We start from the raw sequence: 27,934 nt of genomic DNA, 5'->3' as shown, positions 1-27,934 counted from the left end.
ACCACAAAAACACGGTAACAATAATAATAATAATAATAATAATAATATTTGTTTTACTTCCCTCAAACTACTTTTACAGTTTTCGGAGATGCCGAGGTGCCGGAATTCAGTCCTGCAGGAGTTCCTTTACATGCCAGTAAATCTACTGACACGAGGCTGACGTATTGGAGCACATTCAAATACCATCAGACTGAGCCAGGATCAAACCTGCCAAGTTGGTGTCAGGAGGCCAGTGCCTCAACCGTCCGAGCTACTCAGACCAGCAGTAGGAGTTTTCTTTGAGGTAAGCTCTACTCAACACCTTTCTCATAATAACAATAATCCCCAAAGGAAATGTGGGCCAATGAGTGATGCAAAACATACTTCACTCAGGTATGGAATTTACAGTCAGCCACAAGATCCTGACTCAGACGCTGACCATCTCCCCACTAGCCGATGTACAATGTATGCAGAATTCTAGATGAAGTTGTGTACACGTTGTGAGTAAGATTTTATTAAATTGCATAGCACGTAGCATTACCCCCAGAAATATGACTGGGAAGCCACACATCGTTTGTCATGTAAGGACCGGGTTAGGGAATTTTCACTGTGATGACAGGCCCCCCTGCTTGCTGCCAGTCACAGTCGAGTTGGGAAGTCTTCATTACAATGGCAGTCACTGATCTCCACATGCCCTTTTAGATCCTCAGAAAGACTCTCTGTGGTTTTTCCAAAGTCTTAAAGTATCCGCTAATGGATAAAAGACCAACATGACAAAAAAAATTAATGCAATAAAGCAGTTTTTTAATATGTGTGTGTGTATCGAGTACAAATTCAAAGCAAGAATTCTTTATGATTAATATTTTACCTGGAATGATATCTTTCAAACGGCGAAAGAAATGTCAAAATCGGTCCAGTAGTTTCTGATATTACTCGTAACATAGCCAGGATCTCGCAGGCTCTCTTTACATATTAGTGTATAGATACAGATTTACACGTGAAGGCATGATTAATATCAAAACAGGTCAATGGATCCTTGATCAGCGTATGTGAAATTGTCCAACTTAAAGGCGATCACTCCATCTTTGTCCATGGCTCAGGAACTCCTCCTCCTCACCCTCATCATCGGCTTACAGTCCTAAGACTGATCAGTTGCATTAAACATTTCCAGATTATCCTGTCATTTGTTGCTTGCTTCCCTGAAACATAATTCTGTGCCTGGATGTCAATTAGAATTTAAGGAAGGTATTTCCTTCAATGAAGCCTTCTGTTACAGTTCTCACTAAATTGGAATGGCACACTGTGTGACCTCACCATGCAAGACAACAGCTGCGAAGGATTGATCACCACTGGTTCACAGTGTCTACAACTCCGCGTCACAGTTATCATCTTTCGATAGCACCACATCTCAAAGGCTTCAGGACAGTTCTTAGTGTCCACGTTTCATAAGCATACAAATGCATGTAGCATTCGGAGGTAAAGACTAAGCTGAACAGTACACAGCAATCTCCTCTTCTTCATGAAAGCAGTTTTCACCTTAGCAATACGGCATTTAACTTCAGTTGTTCACCTTCAATCCCCTGTAATCTTCTGACCTACTGTAGGAATGTAAAAGATTTGACTTGTTCTACAATATCTCAGTCGTCAATCTTTAAGGGAAGAGGTTTCGGGAATTTTGAGACCGTCGTGCATTTTATCTCTGAGGTGTTTATTTTCATACTGTATATGTCCACAGTTGATGCAATTCTTGACAGCATGGTCTGCAAGGTAAATGGGTTGCCAGCTACATAGAACTACAAAGATGAACAATACTCATCGAACCTGTGATGGTTCAACGAACAGTTTATTGAATTTTGACCTACGCAGAAAAATTTGTGTCAGTTTAACTTTCTCCCCTTTAAACCATTTACTTAACATGAAAGGAGTCGTTTTAGTAATAACATCATTAATATTTCGTGTATAATAAGTCAAGTACACTCATGTTCATAAAATCCAGAACACCTTGAAAGACTAGAGATAGGAAGTTCATATTCACAGAATATATGCATTAGTATGTCCTGAAAAAATGATTAGCATTTGAACCATGTTGGTCCTCAGGTTCAAGGTCCATATAGATATCTTGGCGCACCACCTCCGACTGGTAAAATGTGCTTGCGGCTCTCGTTGTCGCTATAAACCGAAGGTAATGGATCAGTGTGACTTGAGCAACGTGCAGGATGCCTCACAGATGGATGCGAGAACTGTATAGTTAAATGAGTGAGAAAACGTGATGCATCCATCCGGGAAATTGCTGCTCGTATGAGATGAAGTGTGTCAGCAGTGCAACGGGTGTGTACAGAATGGTTCACAGAAGGCCACAGAACATGACGAGATGGGTCTGGTCGTACCACCCAGACCACCCCCAAGAAGATTGACACCTCATCCGAATGGCATTTTAGGACAGATCTGTCCTCCTCGGCTTTGGCGCAACAGTGGAACAGTGTAGCACATCGTACACCATCAGGAGTGACAGTCCGTCGCCGTTTATTACGGTCTGAGTTACCGGCGTATTGTCCACTTCTCTGCCTACCTTTGACTAATGTGCATAAACATGCTAGACTGCAATGGTATATGGAACGACATCACTGGGGACAAGAATGGCAGCAGATAGTGTTTTCGGACGAATCCAGGTTCTGTTTGTTTGGAAATGATGGCCACATTTTGGTTCGCCACAGACAGGGGGAGAGGCATCACACTGACTGCATTCGCACAAGACATACAGCGCCATCTCAAGGCTTTACGGTGTGGGGTGCTATTGGGTACAAGCACAAATCATAGTTGGTGCGTGTCCAGGGCACTGTGACCAGTTTGACCTACGGAAATGACATCCTCCGACCCGTAGCCATACCCTTTCTGCACGACACCCCAGATGTCATATTTCAGCAGAACAATGCACGACCACATGTTGCTGTAGAACACGTGCCTTGTTGTTGTCACAGGATGCCAGAATGTTAACCTGGCCCGCCCGATCACCGGACTTGTTGCCAATCGAAAATGTGTGGGATATGGTGAAACGACGGGTGCGGTACTGTGACCCAATGCCAACTACCAAACATGAACTGTAGAACCAGGTGAATGCAGCATGGATGGCTATACCCCACGACGCCATTCGCACCTTATACGCGTTGATGCCTTCATGCATGGAACAAGTCATCATTGCCCATGGAGGACCCAGTGCCTAGTAGGTAACATGGTGACTGATCACTTTTGCAGAACATACTAATGAACATGTCCTGTGAATATGAACTTCCTACCTCTACTCTTTCAAGGTGTGTGTTCTCTCTCTCTCTCTCTCTCTCTCTCTCACACTCACTCTCTCTCTCTCACACTCACTCTCTCTCTCTCTCTCACTCTCTCTCTCTCTCTCTCTCTCTCTCTCTCTCTCTCTTTTATGAACATGAATGTATTTACAAAGTGACATACCAAACAAGTAAACAACAATACATTGGACAATCAAGAAGAAGGTTGGCTATAAAATATAAGAATACAAGGTAGAAAATAACCATAAAGTCACAGAAATTAATAGTGACATGGAATGAATACATTTGACACAAAAAGGTTATTTCATGTACGTTTCGGAAAGTTTAGAAAATTATCTTGCACAGAAAAATAATTTTGATTCAAGTTTAATTTAAAAAATTACAAATGAAAATCCACTATATAAACTAGCATATAATCATTTAGGGAAGAAATGGAAAGAAAAAAAATGAATAAAAAGATAAGATTTGAAGATCTTGAGTATATTTAAAAAGTTAATCTCATTTAACAACATCTTTACATTTATTATTTTAAATGATACAGTAAAACCTCTTTAAGCCATTTCTGCAGGGAACAACAAAAATAAACGTGTTAAGCGAGACAACGTACCAGTGAATATACGAATAAAAACTATCCAACAGGGATATGGGAACACTAGATGCGATTTTTTCCGACATGGTGGCATTTTAAGTCGTGTATCCGGGGGTACAGTGAAAACTCTACCTACCATTTCTCAAGATGAGAATTATTAAAAAGTGTGAAAAACACTAAACAACAAATATGAAAACATATGCATGGGGGCCAATAAAAATATCCAGTATTATTACAGATCATACTCTTTCTAAAACAAATGTTAGAGTAGAAGCCTTTTATTTCAGAACAGTGGGTTATTAAACATTATTTTCTGGTCACACTCTTGGACAATGAATTGCAGGTTACACTCTCTCGTGTGCGACCAGGAGGAATCAGGCCACTGACCACCATTCTGAAAAATTTCGACCAAGGACCAAGTTGAATAATCGAATCGAAACTCGAAGGTGCAAGTTCAAAGATGCGGATGCCAGTCCACTTTCTGAAAGATTTTAATTTTGTCTTCATTAGTAAAGAATTTCAAATTTTTTTCCATATCCATAACCAGGCTATCACAAGACAAATATGCACCACGCTAGTCAATTTCACGTGATTATGTTCCTAATCCAGATATAGGCTAACGTGTCAGGCGACATGACTTCACTGTACGTAAATTACGTTCCTTTCACAAGGGATGACAAATAACATTTTTAGGGCTATGAAAAATATATCGTACTCATAGTAAACATTAATAGTGAAAATTCATAATGCAATAGGTATACTTATATGTTCCTAACCTACATATAGGCTACCGTATCACGCGACAAATATTCGTTACACTTCACTGTACCACTCAACACAAAATAAATTACTAACTTCTGAATGGAATGCAAAATACAAGCACAAACAGACTCACTGTGTTCTTCAGCAATCTTGCTGCTAACCGGCAAGCAAAACTGAACATTCCTGAGGCTAGCAGCTTGCTCCCCGAACATGCAACTTATGCTGTGAAGTTCAAGAATTTAAGCCCATTTTCCATAATCACGCAACCATGGTGATGGATCTTACCCGAGTTGGAAATCACGCTTGTTTCACAAGAGATGTCAAATAACATTTTCGGGGCTAGGAAAAATATAATTGTACTAAGCGGTAATAGCGAAATTTCATGACACGATAAGTGAGGTATTTTTATATAGATTTAATACTATGAGAATCAAGACTTTGAATTTACAACATGCTAAGTGGGAAAATGTGTTAATGAGGAACGCACTAACAAGGTTTTTCACTGTAGTCGTTTTCCTAACATACCATTAAGAACTGTTCATTCACTGATATTATAAATTGTGATATACAGTGAAACCTTGTTAGTGCATTCCTGATAAAAACACTTTCCCACTTAGCACGTTGTAAATTCAAACTCCCAATACTTATCGTATTAAATCTACAGTCAAACCTCATTAGTACTGTACCCATCCAAATGGTATTTTATTGGACTTAGAGAAGTTGGTTCAATTCTCGTAATGTAACACGGGTCTACACACGAGCGAGCACCAGCTGATTACCAGGGCGTTCTGCTGCGGACGAGAGGAAACTGTGTCAGGCAGTGAAGGACATCATACGTCATAGGGTTTACATCACGTAGCGAGTGCCGGAGGCGAAGTGGAGTGAGATTCCAGAAAGATCTGCTCCAAATTGGGAATAACGAATCATGTCGCAGAATAGCTGATGACCAATGAGAATTAGCGAAGCTGTCCTATAGTCAGAGAATCATTCTGGAAAGAGGACGAACAGTGTAGTTTTAGTAAAACTGAGAGACAGATGGAGTACGATGGTCACTGCTAAAGCTGTTGAAGGAACTAACTGACTACGAGATAGTACTGCACGACGATTATGGTATTCAAGTGTGCTAATTTCATTTTCTGTTTAGGCGGATCAGCCTAGTGCGATATATCATTGCCGCACATTTGCCTGGGTGGAAGTTTCCAAACCATGGACAGTCAGTACAAGACGTAACGTCAAGTTTTGCCGCAGAAATTTATGGAATGTTCTATTAGGAATTACGAGGGAAAATTATCATTGAAATGAAATCTTCGAGAGTAAACGTGGCCAAGGAACATCGTTTTCAACAGTAATATAGTGGACTATTCAAGATTCCGACAACTCAACGTAGTGCTGTAAACTGATAAATGAGGTCAAGATTTGAAGCTTTCTGTAGGGTTGAACCACAGTGTGCATCACTGCGCCAGTTAAGTATTGTAAAGCAAACTGTTAGTCTACAACGAGTGTGGATCAAATTTTAATAATATATTTTAGTTTCAGCAACATCAATGAAGGCCAGTCGTCATCATGGACCACCCAAGAAGGAAATCCTGGGGAACTCTAAAACACCGCGGGAGTGATTCTACACTATTTGACTGCACAGGAATCCTGATGTGTTACGCCTATGTGTGTGAGCCAGCACGATGAATTTGTTCATCTACAACCCGCCATAATCCGGAGGAGGAACCTACATCTACACCTATATTCAAGACGCCAGAGATTTACATCGGAATAATAAGTATTCTTGTCACATTTTCTTCTCTTTTGATAGATTGCTAGTTGGATTGTATTCTTATATAAGGAAACATAGATTAGTTAGAGATGTAGTATTTAAGTTGTGGTGATGGTAGAGTAGTCATTGATTCATTGATTTCATTTTGTACATTTCTTGGAATATTGCTGTGTTGATCCAGTGATTGATAACCCCAGTTGTTAATGAATTTCACGAGGTTACGTGTAATTGAAGGCTAATAATAATTATTATAATAATAATAAGGAAGATGTATGACTTCATTAAAAATCATGATTATAATAAGAAATTATCAGATTATGTTAAAGCAATAATTAAATCGAAGCTTTGGTAAAGAAATGACTTGTGAAGTAAGTCTGACCTTAGAAGGGAAGGTGATAGCTGTGGACTGAAGGTAGCTCATCGAGATGATGCGCTTAGGAATAATAATCAGGAATATAATAATAATAATGAGTCGGAACAATTTAAACTTGTTGTTGAGAGTTAAATGTGAGCGACGATTAATTTTTATGATGATAATAGACAACATGATGACCGCTAGGGTACATGTTAGTCATAAGGATATTGTGATTTATGGCGATATGGTTAATTATTCAGGGAATAATAATAAACTTTGGCTCAACAACTTATATTGTGTAAAGTAATGACTCAATAATTTGTTTTTTTTTCCTTTCCCTGAGGTTATGAGTGCATTCTTCGATGTATCCCTAACTGATGGTGGTGATGATTGTTTCTTCTATTTTTTATTCACCCTATTTTGGTCATTTATCACAGGTCACGGTGATTCATTGCTATTATCCGCAAATAATGCGAGGGTCTTCAACCTAATTCTGAAGGGAGACATAATAATAATAATAATAATAATAATAATAATAATAATAATAATAATAATGTTGTTTTAAGGGGCCTAACATCGACGGTCATTGGCCCAATAATATTAATGATAACCTCGATACTATGATATAATCTGCTGATAAATAATTGGAGGAGATTGTGTAATTGTGTAACAGCTTATCCATGTGTTTCAACAAGACTTTTAATTCTTTTGGTGATTTTTCATGTGGTTTATTGTCATGTGGAGTTTTGGTTTCCGTTGGTTGCGCGTTTCGCTACGTGATACTCTGCTATCTATCCACAGTAAATTAGTAAGTGAATAATCATTTTAAATTGTCAATAAAAGAATACAGTCGAACGTAATCTGAGAAGGAGGGGAAACTTGCCAAAGAATTTCCAAATTAAACGTTAAATGAATTTTCCAATTAACCCCTCAGCGCCGACCTCTATACGTGGTATAGACCCATACATGGTTTCACATTTACGGCTATAGCGCGAAGAGTTTTGGAGTTATTGATATGCAAATTGTTTTGTTTCCAAGAAGACATTTTCGTGTTTATCAGCGTTGTAAATAAGAATTGAAAAATTGTTATAATGTAGTTGTTTTTGCAAGGATAATTATTTGTCAAATAAGTCTGAGCACTAATCTCTTGCTTTTTTAAAAGTCTGTTTGCTTTCTTCTTTCCCACAGAATAAAATAAAGAAATGATGATCTGAGAAGATTGTCTTTTCGTGTGATGTTCTTTGCTCTATTTGTACATTGGGAGTGCGGTTTATTTATTATATTTGTCTTTATTTCTCAGCTTGTAATATTTTCGTAACTCTCCACGAGCGCACTGTGCTGCTTTCTGTCATACAATACGAGAACCAGTTGTTCACGGTATATATCTCGTTTGAAAGACGTTGTCTCGACCTTTTATCTGAAATATGTATCAAGTTGGTTTGTTTCGTCATAAATGTTATTCCCCTCATTCAGTTTCGTCCTGTTGCTTTCGGTCTCGCTGCAGCTTCATCAGTCCATGTGACGCGCCGCGCTCAGCCGTGGTTTGACTGACAGTAACGTGCTTGAAATATTGTATAATTCAGATGAAAGTTTAGTCGAAAGTAGTAGTGACACTATAAGCAGGAGTGATAATGAAATAGATGATGTAGTAGTGGTAAATGATGAGAGTGACGATGTGGAGGAAACAGTACTTGGAAATTTCGTGTAAGAGACTATAGATAATTATACAGGTCAAAGAGAAGTTTTCAACGGTGAATTCTGATTGCCAAATTCTCTAATAATACTAACACAGGCCACAGAGGCAAATATTGAGCAATTACCTTATCGGGTTCAGCTGGTGAAAGGTTTGTTTACAAAATACGCTCGCTTGGGAGGGGAACGAAATATTCAAGGCCGGCGCGCTTCAGATAATACAGTTCCAAGGTTGCAGGAAAGACATTTTATCAGCAAATTAGCACCCAAGAGTTGGAAATCCAAACCTCAGAGACATTGTATCCTGTGTTCAAAACATGGCGAAAAGAAGACGTCAGTGTACTGCTTCCAGGAGTGTGACTTGAGTCCCTGTCTCAAAGAGTGCTTCGAACTCTATCACACGGAACTAAATTAGTACGGAAATGTGAAACAATTATGTAATTATCTGCATGTACATAGTTCTGTCGTAAGGAATTCCAAATTTCGTGAAAATCGTGCTACTCTTATACTTGTAGTAACGCTTTAAGTGAATCGATGTATTTCAGTCGCGCGTAGTTGAAATCTCATCCGGCCGCGGGGTAGGAAGCTATTTAAATGGCTGCGACGCTGAGGGGTTAAATGTTAACATAATTTTCCAATGAAAGTGTAAAGAATTTTCCAAGTAAATGTTGAAATGATTTTCTTATGATAATGTTCAAAGATTTTCCAAGTATTTTGTAAGCAAATTTTCTGAGTATTGTGAAAGAATTTTAGAAATGGAAATATTGCAGAATTCTCCAAAATTGGTAAAGGAAATTTCCAGAAAATTTTCCAAAGCCATGGTGAATTAGTGAGAAAAAATGATGGGGATTTGCCCAAAACTTATATGAAGGAGCAGTAAAATTGGTAAAGAATTTATCCCTCAAGGGAATATTGTATAATTTAATGATCTAATGTAGCACTATTGGTCATAACAACATTGTCGCTAACATTATGATTGGTCCAATGTTACAGTTCCGTAAATCGAGGATTTGACCTGAAGCATCATTTTGGATGGTGTTTAAATGAAGACGGGTTGAATCAAATGTAACCCATAAGCATGCTGTGTACATATGTTCACGTTACAGATCAGATCAGAAGCTGTCAATTTGAGTTGTACTGGTGTAAATAGTGTTTTTTTTTTTCTTTTTCTCATCTCCATGTCCAGACTGTTGTTTATTTAATAAATGTTATTGTTATTTTTGTACCCCCCTTTTTTTTTTTTTTTTTCATGCTGTGTCACCTATCCGGTCACCTATAGCCCTGCAAATTAAAAAAAAAAAATTCAGAAGGTCTGTCCCGAAACAGTAAAGTTGGCCCTGTGAACGTTTCACCATTTGGGACTCTCGCTACGCCGACCGAGCGACCCCGGAAAAGGGGACAGTACGTTTCTGAAGGGGACGACGAAAATAATCACGTTAGGCGGGAAAACTATCCAACAGGGAGATGGTATCACTTTACACATTGTGTGCAGTGTTTCAGGAGATAAAGGAGAGCACTAAAAAGTGCAAAAAAGTCAACAGAACAAATATCAATAATTCTCTACTGGAGCCTGTTAAAGTAACAAGAGACTATTAAAAGATGTGAAAAACATGGAAGAACAGATATGACATTCTTTTGCCCTTGGGCTCATAGAAGTAGCTACAGTACCTACACTTTCTTCCTAAAACAATCGTATAATGAATTGTTAGTTAAAGCCTTAAGTTTCTGACCAGTCAGTAATTAAACACGGTTTTCTGGTCACTTTGTTAGAGTATGAATTTCTCGCGAGGTTATACTCGCCACATGTGATTAAGCGCCTTCGGCCGCCATCTTGAACACGAAACTTCGGCAGTACTCAGCATTGGTAAGGACAGACTCTACGGTGAATAACAGAAACGTGCCAACTGTCAAACTAGCAGTCTGTATTTTTGAATGAATGGGTCCGCTTTACAACTGCCTGCATCTTCAACTTTTTAATGGGATAGGCCCACAGTATATGGAGGCCTTATTACTTAACGGCACCCACAAATGACCTGTCGAAGATCTGCTATTGCTGCACTATATACTTATTTTAACTTCAGTCGTACCACACTGATTTAAATCATCTTATCACGAGAACTGTTATTGGCATTACCTTCAATTTATTGTGTTGAGGGGTACAAGGAAGTGAAGTGATTATTTGTGGCATGACAGCCTACTTACGGACTAACAGGATAATCGTTAGAAGTTCAGTAGCGCAATCGTTAAATTACTCACTAATGAAGGAGAAATTAAAAACCTTCAAGAAGTAGATAGTAATCCACATCTTAAGCGTGTAGAGTTGGTGCGAACGTGAAAACTAGCACCTTCTACTTTGAACACTATTGTGGGCAACCGAGACAAAATTGAAAATGCGTGTAAGCAAAATAGAAACGGAAAAAGAAAACAAATGCGCGAAGGAAAGTTCAAGTTCGAAGGAATGATTTTGAATAAATAAATTTCTAACTTCTGATTGGAATGCGAAACAGGCTACAAACACAATCAAGCGCACTGAGTTATTCAACAATCTCACTGACAGCAAAGACCTTTCCACAGAACAAAGGATATAGGAAAAAAATAAACCACTTTTCCCTTTGAAAAAATCAAATGATCATAGATATGTCTCTTGGTCATGACCGTCCACCAATGGCTGCACGGTTGCTAGAGTTACACTTCCGTTACACATTTTGTGGCGGTAAGTTCCGTGACGTGTAATTTCAGATGACTCCCAGCCATAAGCCATGTATGTCAACAGAAAAGCTTTGGGAAAAAAAAAAAAAAAAGAAAAAAAGCATGAAAACTGAATTCAGTGCTCCTAGCCGCAGTGGAATCTATGACTGTGCTTTAATTTAGCACTGTCCTGTCTTGTTCTAATGTAAGTCTTTGCTGCCAATCAATGACGCAAAACTCAACTTTACCTAAGCTAACAGTTTGCTCCTCAAAGGTGCAATATACTAAGTGTTTAAGAATTCAAGGTCATTTCGTCTTATCGCGCAACTTTCTCCGACCGACCCATGACGAGGGCTCTTATTTCTGTTGGAAATCAAATTCCGTACACAAGGAATGACAAAGAACATTTTCGGATCTGGGGAATATATGATCGTACTAAGCGGTAAAGGCGAAAAATCGTGACGTGTTAAGTGAGGTATTTTTTATACAGATTTAATATACTGGGTGTCGGGACTTCAAATTTACGATGTGCTAAGTGGGAAAAAATGTTAATGAGGAACGTACTAACAAGGTTTCACTGTATATAAAAAATCCTTACTTATTGCGTCACAAATTTTCGCTATTACCGCTTAGAATGTAGTACAGAAATATTTAAAATAGTTATATTTGAATCAGCCTTGTCAATACACTTATTAATGAAAGAAAATTATTTATTCAACCAAACATGTTTCAGGAATTCAACCATTCCCTTCATCAGTGGTACGATCACATTTTTCCTAGACCTGAAAATGTTACTGTATTTGACATCCCTTGAAAAAAACAACCAACCAACCAATTCAGGTAAGAGCCATCACCACCTTTTGCTTGCCGGTTAACGGTGAGATTGCTGAATAGCAGAGTGAGCCTGTTTGTGCTTTTATTTTGCATTCCATTCAGAAGGTTGTATTTTGTGTTGAGTGGTACAGCGAAGTGTGGTTAATATTTGTTGTGTGATACGGTAGCCTATATCTGGATGAGGAGCGTAATCGTATGAGATTGACTAGCGTGGTCCAGTCTAGTTATGGACACAGAAAATATTGTGAAATTCCTTAATAAGTCGAAATTAAAACCTGTCAGAAAGTGGACTGACATAACGGCACAGAGGTCACGAATGTTGAAACTCGCATCTTCAAGTTTTGACTCGATCCCTCAAGTTGGTCGAAGTTTCGTTCGATTCAAAATGGCAGCCAAAATTTCCTTGCAGATCGCAGTTGCACATGGTCGAACATAACCTTCAATTCATTGTCCATGAGTGCGACCAGAAAATAATGGTAAATAACCCACTGCTCCGAAATGAAAGGATTCTACTCATATTTATTTTAGACAGAGTGTGATCTGCAAAAATACTTCGATATTTTTGTTGGCCCCGTGCATGTTTTCATATTTGTTGTCTGGTGTTTTTCATACCTTTCAGTGTACTTGTTATTTTGTAATCACTGAGCTCAATAGCTGCAGTCGCTTAAGTACGGCCAGTATCCAGTATTCGCACCAAGCAAATGCTGGGGCTGTACCTTAATTAAGGCCACAGACCCTTCCCACTCCTAGCCCTTTCCTGTCCAATTGTTGCCGTAAGACCTGTCTGTGTCAGTGCGACGTAAAGCAACTAGTAAAAAAACAAAAACAAAAAATTATAATCCCCACCGGAAAAGGTTTTCATATTTGTTCTCTCGTGTTTTTCATACTTTTTAATACTTTCTTCTCATCTTTAGAAATGGTAGACGTAAAATGCCCTAATGTCCGAGAAAATGTATCTACTGTTTCCATATACCTCCGTATAGAGCCTCCGTGGCTCAGGCAGCAGCGCGCTGGGTTCCATGGTTCAAATCCCGGTCACTCCATGTGAGATTTGTGCTGGACAAAGTGGAGGTGGAACAGGTTTTTCTCTGGGTACTCCGATTTTCCCTGTCATATTTCATTCTAGCAAACACACTCCAATATTGTATTATTTCATCTGTCATTCATTATTCATTGCCCCAGGAGTGGGACAGGCTTCGGCAGCCGGCACAATTCCTATCCTCGCCGCTAGATGGGGGCTTCATTTATTCCATTCCTGTATGACTGGAAACAGGCTGTGGATTTTCATTCATTTTTCATTCAGTAATATGTTTTCTCGCTTAGCATGTTCTCTTTCCTTGTCCCCTGCAGAAACGTCTTAACGAGGTTTCACTGTAATAGTTCTTTAAATTTAGGGTAAATAAATTAAAATTGTTATACTGTTTTTATTAACTGATGTTGTAATTATATAAAATCTCTGTTTTAAGTTAGACTTTGACAGTTGTAATAAGTTTGCATGATTGTTGACGAAAAGAATGTTAATTGTTCTCGAAACAGGTTCATTAACAGAAAGTGTACTTACAAGGTGGATTTAATGAGTTTATACAAGTTAATAGAGGAATAAACAGCATCTATTATGGTCAAATTTATCAACAGTTGATATCAAGAATTTGCAAGAAGTTACCAAATTGCAGAAAAACAAATGAAGGGTCTAGTGAGGGAGGGAGCTGTTCCACAAAACTTGAAAAATGGAGCTTTTGCCATTTCTAGCAATCTCGTGCCGTCTGTTACCTATCATGCGAACTTGAATCACAAGACATATCAGCAGAGTATCTAAGTACTGGCAGACACAATGATTTGGAAAACTTAATTTTTCTCCATACCTTGTCAAAGTGGCACAGCTCGCTCTCTCACTAGGACCCTCAAATGGTAATTCCTATTTTTGATAATTTTCAAGTGTATTACCACAACAGTTCATGTGTATTATTTCATTGTCTCTGAACTTTGCAAATACATCCATAGGGACATTAATGAACAGCCTGCAGGTACATGCTAGTTACTTGTAAATATCATAAACAGGAGCATAGTTACCAGTATGAACGACCTGCATAAGCACAAATGTACAGAAAGAAGTTACCAGTTGAGTTACATTTATCTAATGTCATCTTCGTGATACCTTTATTATTATTGCTATTGGCTTTACGTCGCACCGACACAGATATGTCTTATGGCGACGATGGGACAGGAAAGGGCTAGGAGTGGGAAGGAAGCGGCCGTGGCCTTAATTAAGGTACAGCCCCAGCATTTGCCTGGTGTGAAAATGGGAAACCACGGAAAACCATCTTCAGGGCTGCCGACAGTGGGGTTCGAACCCACTATCTCCCGAATACTGGATACTGGCCGCACTTAAGCGACTGCAGCTATCGAGCTCGGTCGTGATACCTTGACAGTTTGCATTGCTATTATCATTTCATAAGCTTGATATACCGTATTTACCCGAATAATCCCCGTCGTCGAATAATGCCCGCACCCTCATTTTAGAAAGGCTCATTTTGAAAAAAAAAAAAAAATTAACTAAAAATCGTTCCATCGAAAGAGTAACGTAGGCATAAACAAATATTTCGTATCACTCTGCGAGGTCCATGTGGTCTTTACGCAAATATCACTGCTATGAAATATATTTTCCATGAAAATGAGCAAGTAGGCCTACTTACGTGACAGGTATTTCATTAATCTGAACTTGCAATAGGCTCAATTCCCTGTAGGTGGGAAGATTCGTTGTCTCTTGCATCACTAGAATCCTCTCCTACATTACTCACAAGTTCATCACACTCCACGTCTAACGCCCGTAGGCGGCTGGAATATCTAATTGAAAGATAAAATTACAGAAACGAGTAATATGATCAAGATTATGCAATTAATAAACGTCCTAGATGGATAAAAGAACGCGGGACATAATTCCAGGACTACGACGACTTTGATTTTCGGACACATTTTAGGTTATCTAAAGCCTCCGAACATAACCTGAAATTTCCAACACAAAGGTAGACCTAAAACGAATTCTCGATTATAGCTAATATCTTGTACGGTACACGACTGGGCGACTTTTAATGAAGAATTAAGGAATACTGCCTTATTTTTTGAGTGACGTTCAATGTGTAGGCTATAATTGGTTTTCTTATTCCCTTTGTTAATGTTTTCTGCCACCAAGTTCAATAACAATTCACTCTCTTGGAAAGTCAAATTAGGCTTCTTTCTTCGTTTCTGCTCAATAGTGGACATAATTTATCCCTTTCAGACCGTGTACGCACAATTGTGCGGGTTCGTATTTTATTTATCTCTGAGCTTATTTGATGTTTTCTTGGCGCTAGACCGGACTGCAGTGCTTGTGTGGGACACGTGGCATGTACTTCAGTTGTTTTTATTTAGCGCTTGACCACCAAAAATTCACACCGCCAGTTTTCTTTCAGGTCTGAAAGGGTTAAGCAAATTATTTGCAAACCCTGAATGGAATCAAAAACTTGTTTACAGTTTGATAGTGGCGGCAGCACATAGTCTATTTTCCGTACGTCTGTATGAAAATTTTGTGGTTCAAACTCAGATTGAAACGATAACTTAGTTCTGGTAAACCGGGATAATAAATTCTGTGGTGAATACAGAAGTGAGCGTTATCCAAGATAATGACATATCAGAGTTTTGGAAATCTAAGATAACAGCATAAGTTACCAACGTTTGTGAATACGGGCCTAAGACTCTTCTCACACGTGGCCTCTTTCTACTGGACCGTAACACGACCGGTGGTGGATAATTCTTTTCGTGCAATGTAAACAATTGAAATAGACACACCGGCGAAATCTGATGTTAATTTTGCGATACAGTAAAACCTCGTTAATTCAAAGTCTTTGTAATACAGAAATCGGACTTCCAATTACGTGATTTCGAATTAACAGCCATCTTGTAATTCAGAAATGCCAACCCTTGCCAGTTTTCATGGATTCTGCTTTTCCGTGTATTGCCTGCTATGTGATACTGTGGCGTTCCTTAAAACGCTGAATACAAAAGAATTACAATTTCACTCTATTTTCAACTATGAAACACACTATACCGAAGTGAGTGAAAGTGCGGAAAGCTACCCCTGCACTTTCCAGAAGACGCGTTCTATCGTGACGCGGAGAAATTTTGAATTTAACTTACTCTGTAAAATACGGTACTATTTAAAAACATGTAAAGTCAGTTTATAATTTGAAATGTCTGAATTGTTTTCTGTTTAAATATGACATATGAGGACAGTTTTCTTCCATCTACGGTTGCACAAAGCATAACTCTACACTCAGCATCGAAAACTAAGTGAAGAAGGAGCGTGTTGGCAACCTTGACGCAAATAAAACCCGCACCCCAATTTCGTGCCTCAATTTTTTTTTTATAAATATGCGGGGATTATTCGCCTAAATATGGTAATTTACTTCACACCACTGAGCATACCACCCACAAAAATGTATTAAATAATTATGAATTGTGAAATGTGTGATAAGAGATAAACATTGATATGATGACAGTAGAAACTTACCCTCATATACAGTTCATACCAATACTTGGCAACCTGGAAGAGAACTTCAGGGTAAACACCTCCACCCTTAGCAGCATTCTCCACAGTTAGACAAGACTGTTCCAGCATCAGGTCACTCTGCTCCTTACACTGTAAAAATATGATAAAGAGATTCTGAGGCACACTGCAACAATTTCCTACTAAGTCTGACAACAAATATAGGGTAAACGACATACTGAAATTATTAACTGTGAATTATTGTTTTTAAATTATCAAGAGCCTCTTCAGTTACACCTAGGCTATCTATGACAGCTGTTGGTGGAGTTGTAGAAGATCAAACCAGCCTTTGGGCTGAATACCCAACAACACATTCTCTCTTTTTTTTTTCTGATCTTTAGGGGATACAAATAAAAAGTTCTAAAAGAGTGAGCTGAAAGATTTAGTTAATCATCTTTTTTTTCTTTATCACACCGACACAGATAAGTCTTATGGCGACGATGGGACAGGAAAGGCCTACGAATGGGAAGGAAGCGGCCGTAGCCTTAATTAAGGTACAGCCCCAGCATTTGCCTGGTGTGAAAATGGGAAACTACGGAAAACTATCTTCAGGGCTGCCGACAGTGGGATTCGAACCCACTATCTCCTGGATGCGAGCTCACAGCAGCGCGTCCCTAACCGCACAGCCAACTCGCCCAGTAACTAATTATCTATGGCTTCAGAATACAATACAGGATGTATTTTTGGACAGGCAAGCTACATAACTCCAACTGTTTGAAAGAGAATTAAATCTCAACTCTATACAGTGGAACCTCGATTATCCATTCCCAGAAACTACGTTTTCCCGGACTGTGTGTTCAAATTGCGTGGTCCCACGAGCATCGTAATTAAATCACATTGTAAAAATCCTGCATTATCCGTTTCTTGAAGAACCGATTTCCCGGATCAACTGTCCAGAATTTTCAGTCCCAACAACGCTAAATCCTCGATCAATCTTTTTTAATAAACTGTGTCTCACGAAAGGACGGCTATGGCATACTTGTGGATCTTGGCATTAACGCCCCATCATTGCGCTAATTAGAGCAAGTACCGTATTAGAAAAGTCATCGGCGGTGAACTTGCATAAGGGACCATCTAGCATCGCATTCGGGTGGTATTGTTTAGAGAATCTCGAAAATCATAAAGAGGAGAGTGGCCACAACAATTGTAAGGAGACAGAGCACATTTCGACAGCTCTACTTGAAGATGGAACGAGTTTCGTCAAACGTTCGTACTTACACAAATTTAGTATTTTAATATTATCGTACACGATTATGTCATCAAGACTAGAACAGATGTTGCACCTTACGAGGTCTTGGGATTGCCAATTACTGTTTTGGTCCTAATGTAAGAATGAGAATTTTATGTTCTCATGTTAAAATGCCATAAACGGCAGTCGTTTTATTTGCGCACGTTAACAGATGACCTCAAGGTCATGAATAACCATAATTTCTGTTATGTTTTTTACATTTTTTATAAATTGGATTAGTGACGGGCAGAATTGAATATAATGCATTCGAGAACTTTTGAGAATCGATACTTACATTTGAAACCATGTTTTCGAGTTCAACATAACCTTTAAAAGTCTATGTAGGCCTAATTTACGCGGTACAAGATTTCCAGAAATTGACTACGAACAGTATACCGGAGACCAAATTACAATGGAAGATTAAGAAAAGAAGGGATTTCGCCATCATGTTGGGCGCTTTGTATCTAATGTGCTTTATTTTATTAGATGAGAGAATTAGTGGTCGATTATTGTTTGGCTTGGCGTTATTAGATTTTTTGAAGAATTTGGCTAATCAAAGTTGCTGAACAGAAAGAAGTTTTCACGGGAAACTGACAAAGACACCCTTGTAAAATTGAATATAAAATATCGAGATTTTGAACTCTCGTACCAGTAATTAATGTGGTTTCGTGGTCTAACATGCCTGCCTCTCATCCAGAGGGCCCGGGTTCAATTCCGACCAGTTCAGGCAAATTTACCTGTATATAAGGGCTGGTTCCAGGTCCACTCAGCCTACGTGTATGTTGGGCATTCAGCCTGAAGGCTGGTTTATTCCTCCACAGCTATGCCAACAACTGTCATACATGGCCTAGGCATCGCTGAAGAGGCGTACTAGGGAAATGAGGGGTGAGGTAGTTTCCCGTTGCTTTCCTACGTGATTACCTTTAATTGAGGAGCTATCTAATGATGAGATGGTGACCTCGGTCTAGAGAGCCAGGAATATCGGCCGAGAGGATTCGTCACACTGACCATGCGTCACCTCCTAATCTGCAGGCCTTTGGGATGAGCAGCTGTCGCTTGGCAGGCAAAGGCCCATTGGGGCTGTGGTTTGGTTTGGTTTAGGAGTTTTTGTAAGATTATAATTATACATACCAGTATTTCATTTTTGTGATGTTTAGCTAAATTGTTGATGGTTTTCATTCATTCCCAGATTTTCAGTTTTCCTGTGTTGTACGTTTTATTTTCAAGGTCCCTCGAAAAACACAGAATCAAGGTTCCACTGTACTAATTTTAAAATGTCATTATTTACTTTCTTTGCAGAGGCTCTTGAACAGTGGAAGAACTTGTCTACTTTTAGAAATAGCTGCTTATGGATGAGAGTATAGGGAGCTGGAGACCCAGTCAAGTTGACATAAAACTGTTAATGACAATATGTAGACGTATTGTAAAGAAAGGAATAGAATTAAGGAATTTACTAGATACAGTAGAAGTCCGTTAAAGCGAGAATTCATAACGGCGAAAGATTTAATCGCTATAGCGCCTTGTCGTTATATCCAATCTTTTGTAAAAGTCGGGAAAACCCCCATACACATTAAAATCAGTATGAAATGGCAATCAGTTTGTTTTTCGCGGATAATATCCAAACTACGGCTTACTTACTTTTTTTTTTCTTTCGAAATCCTATACGTGAAAGTGTGTGTTTAATTTCATTCTAAAAAAAAAATATTACCGCATTTCTCCGAATCCAAGATGACCCCCCACTTTTTGCTACAAAAAATGTTAATCATGCTTAAAAATGTATTTGTAAAATCATATGAATGTCTTTCTTATACAGTACACATTGTTAGACTATTTGTAGACGCCGAACATTGGCTTTAGTTACGCCGTATTTTTTTGCGGCTGTAATTATGCTTTATTTCAGCGGGTTTAATAACCATTAACTTAAAATTAGCATCATAATATCGAAGGGAACTTGTTGAAAATTTGCCGGCAATACACATTCCACGCGTCTCTACAATACGACGATCCATCAGGAAAATATTCTTTCTTACTATAAAACTGTTACTTCCACTCAGCGTCAGATATAACTGGCTGCCGCTACACGCATGTCTTGCTTGCCGGATTCAGTCAACTTCAGCAGCTAGCAATGTATATACTTTAATCGCGGACTTTTAGCCATGACCTTTCTAAGAATTCGAAGGCTCGCATGTTTTGATGTCATTCTGCAGATGTGATAATAATAGGACAATAGAATGTCATTCCCTCTTCACTATTTCCCGAGATCCAGTGACATTACATAGAGACACTGTACAACAGGTCGCCGCGGCTAATGATGTATGATAAAGAGACAGTCGTTTATAGTCAACGAGTTTTTTGTGCGCGCGCAGGGGTGAAAAGAAACAGAGTGGTTACTGCGGTAGTTGCCAGTGGTGTTCCTTATTATCAGGCCACGAATAAACGACCCTTGCTTTTTCACATGGGATTCTGAGAAAAAACGTCGTCTTGGATTCGGAGAAATACGGTATCACTAAGGTGACTAGTCGTCTCTCTTCCAACATAAGGCACTTCAATACACACACACACACACACACACACACACACACACACACACTGTGGTTTATTCTCCGTCTAAGACTTTGTTGAACTCCCAGTAGAAACTCTAGGACACCTATTTTGGCATTAACTTATTATCAAAGGAAATTTGGATACTTACCTCTACACACATACGCAGTTTCAGGCGTGATTAATTCTGTGATGTGATCTATTACACTAGTCAACTATCTATTAAGTGATTTTTCGTGCCTGACTCATTTTCCATGCAAGAGAATGATATTTAACTTGCGACTATTTTAATTTTACTTTATTATTCAGCGAAAAATCATTATTTTTAGAGGTATTGTAAAACAGTTTTTTAGTGATTGACTGATAGCAATGTAAAATCGAATATGATTATTTACTTTATTATCAGCTTATGTAATTTGATATATTTTAACCTCAGTCAATATGAATGTAGTGTTATTAACTTAATTATGTGAAATTGTTAGAAGCTTATACACTAATTATACGGTCATTAATTGTCACTAATGAGAACATTAGTTCTTAGAGAACTATTATACTTTAAGTCACTAGATTCGAGGCCCTGACCAAACTTTAGGTTAAGTTTATTATGGCTGAAGATACTTACGACAGTTGAGCGAAACATGTCCCAACTTATAACACCAGTTGTACTGATTGTATCCTAAATATAAGGATTGGTAGGAATTGGAAGGGTGGTTTATCTCATATTTTTTTATTAATGACTATTATAATCTATATCAAATACGGTTTACAATGAGATTTATAACATGTAATAGTACAGCTGGGGACCGATCACAGAACCTTGAACTACTCCTGATGTCACTTTGATAGGTTGTGACCAGGCCCCTCCGTATACCACACACTATGTTCGACCTTCCAGGAAGGACCTCACCCACATCAATAATCTGCCTTGTATACCGAGCTGTTGTAGCTTTAACAGAAGTCATTCATGCGGCACTTAGTCGAAGGCTTTGCTCCAATCAAGCGACAGGCAGTCTACCTGAATCACATCTGGTTGATCCAAGTAACAATGCCAGTCATGAATGACTTTCGTTAAGAAGGTTGCACAAGAACTTCCCGGGAGGAATCCATGCTACAAATGAGTGATGTTATTGCCACCAGCCTATAATTATCAATGTTATCTCTTCCTCCACTTTTGAAAATTGGTACTACGTTTGCACACTTCCGTTCACTGGGTACACAGCCACAGCGTGCACAAGGAGGGGGCTAATGCTTCAGCGCACTGCACTAAAATAATTGCAGGTATGTTGTCCGGCCCGGAAGCAGCATGTGGTCGAGTCTTTCGGAGGCTATTAATTATCTCTTACTCTGCGAAGTAAAGGTTGGAGAGGGAGAGGGCCGAGTTGTGTTCGGGTACATATTTGTACTTTTCCCTGGCTCATTAAAGTTCCCTTTAAATTTCTCCCTGAACGCTGTGGCAATGGCCTAGAGGAAGGTAACAGTTGTTCTGTTAGAGTAGAATGCACTTCGTGCTGAGTTGCCATGTTTTCTCTTCAGGAATTTCCACATGTCTTTGCTGTTGCCATTTATCTTGTTTATGTATTTTTTTGTATTCTTCGCAGATGAGTTGCTTGGTTGTATTCCTCATGCATTTATATTTGTCCCGCATAAGATCGCTTGTATCCTGCTTCCATTTCCTGTAAAGAGCGTTCCTTTTGCGTATCATTTTATTATTTCTTTTGTGATTCATGGAGAGTTTTTCTTTGTACTGATTTTTACTTTAGGCACTGCTTTGTCAACACAGCGAAAGAAACTTTCTTGCCATCTAGACCACACCGAATTGATGTCCACAGTGTTTAATGATAATGGGGTGGGTAGATGTTTTCTGAGAAGGTATGATAGTAGTTCCTAGTCAGCTTTTATGTAGTTATGGACTTCTCTATTACACTTTTTTACTGGTAGTTTCTTGTATTTTAGGGTGGCTGTAACCGCTAGGTGGTCAGAAAAGCCGGGGATGACTTGTGTCTTCAATACTGAGGATAGTAGGTTAGTAAGGAATAAATCCAGTGTGGATCTAAACGTTTTCACTATACAGGTTGGTTCAGTAATTAACTGGTCAAGGAACACGTCGTGGAATGCTGTAAGTAAAGTTTCTCCTAATGGATTGATGGGAATAGGCAGGAGATGAGGACGATTGTGCTGCCAGTCAACATCCAAATTAAAATCCCCGGTTATGTAAATACCTTTATATCGGTGTTGGACATTTTGTACACGGCTTAGAGACAGTAGTAATTCCTCATTAATGTCACTGGGGGACTTCGGAGATCGAAGGTCACTTCTGTGTCATAGATTGACGAAGTTAGCCACGATTCACTAACGCACACAATTGATGGGTCTAAAGAGGCAAGAGTGGTCTGGATTGCCTGTTTTCCCTTTGCACATTTCAGGCTACGAGCATTAAATGAGAACACCGTAACTGTCCTGTTACCTGCAGTCCAATGTTCTGAATTGCTGAAATTGCTATTTACACTATTTACAGTGCTTGATGCCATGTTAAAATGAGATTCTAAGAATTGAGGAAAACTACATTTTCCAACATGGCCATGTCTGTATTCCTGAATTAATTTTCCTCAATAGTGATGTATTAATTTTTGCACATGTTCTGTGAACTGGCGAGTGGCAAGATGCACAAGTCACAAATAATTGATTCACACGACCTTTAGAATTACAAACATTGCACAGGCAATGAGACTCCTGAGTTCAATTCCACGTCTCCAGTAAGAACAACGGAAAGTATCACAAGGTGGAGTAATGATGCGGGTGGTTTGGCAACCTTGCTTCCTGCCAGGCACCCCCTACCCGTGCTGCGGTAGGCCGTAGACTTTCACTTCCACACCGCGTCCAAGAATTAATTTCACATTTAGATGCCACTAACAAGCGTTCTTTAATTTCCAAATCCGTGCACAATTCTCAGTTGTCAAGGAGTGCTTCGGTACTATTTTCACAGAAGTTATTACACTTTTTACCATTGAAAACATGACACAAACTCTGAGAACTCTTTATCACTACAGAGCTGCTTGCCGCCATCTTGTTCTTGAGAGACTTTTCTCATTTTCAAAAAATTGATGCCTGCCTGGCCATCAGATGGTGTAGGTGTTGATTCCATAGGGAACCAATTATATTGGTATTATAAATATACTAATTCGGGACAAATATTTCAGGTTCCTTATGGAATCAACATCTACATCAACACAACTGATAATAAAGAAATTTAGAATTCATATTTTTAATGAGAAAATTCAGTATTCCCATAGTTGCCTAACGTTAAATTCAACTTGTGCAAGATGGAGGTGGGAAATTAATTGGACCCCAAAGGGTTAAACATTATTTTTAGAATCACAATACCTGCAATATTGCTCTCTGGATTTCATTTGGATTGAGAGCATGAGCGTGAGGAAGGCATGACAAGGCCAATTCAGCAGCAGCTCGGACAATGTTGGGATCACATCCTCGAGACGCTCTGTCGGCAATACTAACAGCCTCAGGTGGTGTCAGATGACCTTCCCAAGTGTCAATAAGGAAGGAAATGGCAGGAGCACCTATTTCTGTTGCCTGGCCTAGGAAAAAAAAAAAAAAGTCAAACATCACTTAAAACAAAATATCCCAAGTTCCCCAAAATGTGATACGACGAACAAAATGTTTTTATTTCAAAAGTACCTACATAATTTCATCCCAGGAAACTTATTGCAAGAATTATTGGCTTTATGCCCATTTCTTCAAAGAAGATAAAGATGCAATTTTAATAGAATATCTTCAAGTACCTGTAATCCAAGAAACATGAGACGAGTAGGTGCGACTCAGCCAGTTTGGACTCACACAGTTATGAAGGCCAAGAGCATAAAGTCCTAACTGGAAGGCACAAATGTGGAGGGCACGATGTGGCCCATGATGGTTTTGCGATGTCGACGCTTGAGTGAAGAGAGACGTACTACTGTTGCCACCAGCCTTGGTTAGCACTGTCTTGGCTAACTCAAACATGAAGTGGGCGCCAGCTTCTGACGGCTGGTTTGGGATAGAGGGGTATGGTCTCTTGCCTTTGAACCTGAAAGAAGAATTTTACGTAATCCAGGTTACTCTACTCTATATGGTTTCAAAATTTACTCAAAATTGTCAATTTGCAACTTATGGTGTTACACTCGCAAAGAGTATATGAAACTTAGTTCAGATACTCTCATTACACAACTTCTGCTATTCTCCTTAACATTTTGTAAGAGCAGGGTTTCTCTGCATTGACAACAATCAACTGTGAATCTAGATTTACCACTGATATCCACACTCGTGAAAATTTAGCCAAAAATAAAGGAGCTGGTGTGTAGAGAACAAGCTCAACCGTCAGGAACCTTTGTACTCTACCGTTTTTCCCTCACCTGTATGAACTGTGGTGCACATGTGGATTTGGCAGTGTTTTATGGCTAGATGTCCTTCCTGACGCCAACTTATGTGGAGGAATGTAATCACTATAGCGTGTTTCTGTGATGGTTGGTACTGCTTTGTGTTGTCTGAATATAAAGAAGAGAGTGTTGGGACAAACACAAACACCCAGTTCCTAAGCCAGAAGAATTAATCAGATTCAGTTAAAATTCCTGCCCTGGCCGGCAATCGAATCCTGGGATCTTCTGAATGAATAAAAATTGTATGGCCTCAGCTACCATGTGCAGACATTTCAATTTGATGCCATCTGGCTGCCTGCTCGTCAATTTCGATGTTCTGTTTTACCCTAGGCCTACTAGATGGCAGACCGAGTAAACCGAAACTCTCTTGGGTGTCTATGGATGAGATTTAATGAATTTTGTCGGGTAAACACCAAATGTGTCACCAGAGTTCTTTTACATGCTGACATCGTACAACATGGAGTGTTGAATGGACTTTTTTCCGCCCTTCAAAAATTCGACACCTCTGCAGGGTTTGAACTCGCTATCTTGGAATCCGGAGGCCGACACTCTACCACTGATCCAGAGGCAGCTGGGATCTTCTGAACTGAAAGCATTCCTTGCTAGTGGCGAACTAATGCAGACATAAAAACTAGGTGAGGCAGGAAAGTATTGCCAACCTTGACACAAATAAAACCCACATCCCAATTTCTTAACCTCAATTTTTTTATTTTAAATATGCAGGGATTATTTGCGTAAATACGGTATTACCCAGAATCCACTGACAAAATTTGCATCCAAGTATAGGATCACATGGTTGAAGAGCGTATGCCAAAATTTACTTCATGTGGTTTTATTTAAATTTTGTACAGAGGTAAAAGATACCAAATGGATTTTTTGGAGAATTTTCTAAATAATAAAATTTATTACTTTCTTGTTATTACAGATCACCAACCCATTGTTAGATTTCACTTTGAAGAGCGTGTCGTGCACTTTGCAATCATTTCACTTCTGTCACAGTTGTGCCCTGAAGTAGTCGAAAAATTATGATTGCCAGTCAGCCCATTATTTCCTATTATTACTAATACTGTGTACATTTTGCAAGCTTCCCGATTGCTTCCCAATTCCTTAGATGGAATGCACATGCATTTTTCCTAAATTACAATACAATTAAATGAATTCACAGAATTCAAATCAAATCAAATCAAAATCTCTTTATTTGCAAATGAGGTGTCTACCTCGGTGGCAAATGGTACACTAAAATACATTATTGTCAAGCACTAAATATTAAATTAACAAGAGAAGAAAATTTTCCCTATAATACAATATTATACAATTTACGCTAACAATGTTTTCTATTAAACACACAGCTCATCCTTAATAAATTTATATTGTTTACAAAATTCTAATTATAATATCTCCTGTACTACTTACAAATATAGTCAACTGATATACAGTATGTGGAATTGCTTCAAATGATACTATAAAACTGGTATAACATTAATATTTACATTGCATTTATTTATTTACTATTTTTTTTTTTTTTTACCCGTTCTGGATCCTAAGTAGCATAACGACCTGCTGCGTCTTAACCAGAGCCCCTTTTGCCACCACTTTTCAGAGTTCCTGCCTTAATGTCTCTGAAAATTTGTTCAAGGAGGCTTTAACATTCTGTAACTGAATGTAATGAAATATTTTTTCAGAGGCTGGATACAAAACATTTTAAAACATACCCACAACGCCAGTCTGCTTTGGGCATCATTTAAAGTTAACTGTTCTAAGAATTCTATAGGAGCACAATTACTTACTCAATTATTATATTTATCTATATACTTACTTTCCCGCAACCAAGGAAAATAACTGGATCGTCAAGCTATTCTCCATTTTACTTTGGCGTTTGAAACCACAGTGCCTGATATTGATTGTGTCGCGCTGATCACCGGGAGCTGGCAAGTTGCTTCAATGAATCTGCTCGTCTTCAACTCCTACATGAATATGGACCTTCGTATGTGTTCGATTGTGATGTGACTTTATGCCTGACAGTGTTTAAATAACTGGCTTTGAACAGTTCTCCGCTATTCGTAATCATTGTGGGACTTTGCCTAGCGCTGCGTGTGCCTTGCTGCCGCTAAGAGAATTGCGCACTATTTTTCTTTTGAATGACTTGTATTTTACTTCTTGTAAGTTTTACAGTGTCTACCCCCATTCATTTCCTTTTCATATTGCCTCTTCTACTGATCCTATGCATTGTTTTCCATTTCTTAATCGGCTGATGATGACTTGGACTAGGGTCGAAACCGGTACCATTTCTAGTTATTATTAAATGAGAATGTAATTCGCTACATTTCTTATTCTTTGGTATTGAATAGGTGGAATCTCCTTATCAATTATTTCAATTTTAATTGGGTATCATAGCAAAGTGCTCACCAAAAGGAAAATAAAATGCTGTTAGGATCTCCCTAACTTACCTAGCTTCTTTGCTTCTAGTGGATGTTATTTGTTGTACAGGAGCTTGTGTTGGACCATTGAGGGATAGTGCTGCCAAACTTTGCTCAACATCAGCACCAGTTGAACTGTGTGGACGGCTACTGGCACCAGCTAGAAAATAATATACTTTGTTATGTGTCATCATACTGTAAACAAAAGAAAGAAATATTAAACATGCCTTATATGCTATAATATGCTATAGCCATTTTAGTATTAGAAAGAAGTAATGAGTTTAATGGTAAGAAACCTCAAACCAAATACTGTAGACTTTAAAGAAAAGTAAATTTCTTATGAGAAATCGGCATGCCCTCAATTACTTAAGTTAAAATTCATGTGCTTGTGTCTCGTTTTAACTTCTGCAGCAAGAATTTTCAAATGTTAGAGAACTATTTTTGGGCATCTATAGAAAGTTCAATGAATTTTAAAGTTCAGGTAAGAAAGCAAGCAAGAGTGGAATGGAATATGCACATGAAACAAACGGAGGGCAGCGACGCACCAGGGAGGATACACACACACAGTTGAGCATTCATTAGTGGAGGATACAGGAAGAATTAAAACTTTATGGTTAGTATAAGAACTTTGATTTTCTTTATTTTAGACAATTTCAAGGAGAAAATTATGAGAAAGAGTGAGAGAGAGAGAGAGAGAGAGATTCAGGCAGTCACAGAGTCTTTGTTATTATACTAGTTCAAGAGCTTCATTTAATTTCTTTACAGCATCCCTG

The 27,934-nt window shown here is 38.7% G+C and overlaps 1 protein-coding gene and 1 long non-coding RNA gene across 4 annotated transcripts in view; one reads left to right on the top strand and one right to left on the bottom strand.

Moving 5' to 3' along the window:
- The window catches only part of Dora (Dorado), a 641,834-nt gene that overhangs the window by 55,316 nt on the left and 558,584 nt on the right, over positions 1-27,934 (bottom strand). For all 3 annotated transcript variants that reach the window (XM_067152778.2, XM_067152780.2, XM_067152779.2), the window contains 4 exons: positions 27,192-27,321; positions 24,115-24,395; positions 23,699-23,910; positions 16,513-16,641 (listed from right to left, as the gene is read on the bottom strand). In XM_067152778.2, coding sequence (XP_067008879.2) covers positions 16,513-16,641; positions 23,699-23,910; positions 24,115-24,395; positions 27,192-27,321 — 752 coding nt within the window. The remainder of the gene's footprint in view (positions 1-16,512; positions 16,642-23,698; positions 23,911-24,114; positions 24,396-27,191; positions 27,322-27,934) is intronic.
- On the top strand, positions 86-27,354 carry LOC136879046 (uncharacterized). The gene is made up of 3 exons (XR_010860884.2): positions 86-283; positions 11,866-11,972; positions 27,232-27,354. It is a non-coding gene; the product is annotated as an uncharacterized lncRNA (long non-coding RNA).

The sequence above is a fragment of the Anabrus simplex genome, chromosome 8 (genome assembly GCF_040414725.1).
Source record: "Anabrus simplex isolate iqAnaSimp1 chromosome 8, ASM4041472v1, whole genome shotgun sequence".
Classification (NCBI taxonomy): Eukaryota; Metazoa; Arthropoda; class Insecta; order Orthoptera; family Tettigoniidae; genus Anabrus; species Anabrus simplex.
This window is presented reverse-complemented; position numbering and strand designations above follow the sequence as displayed.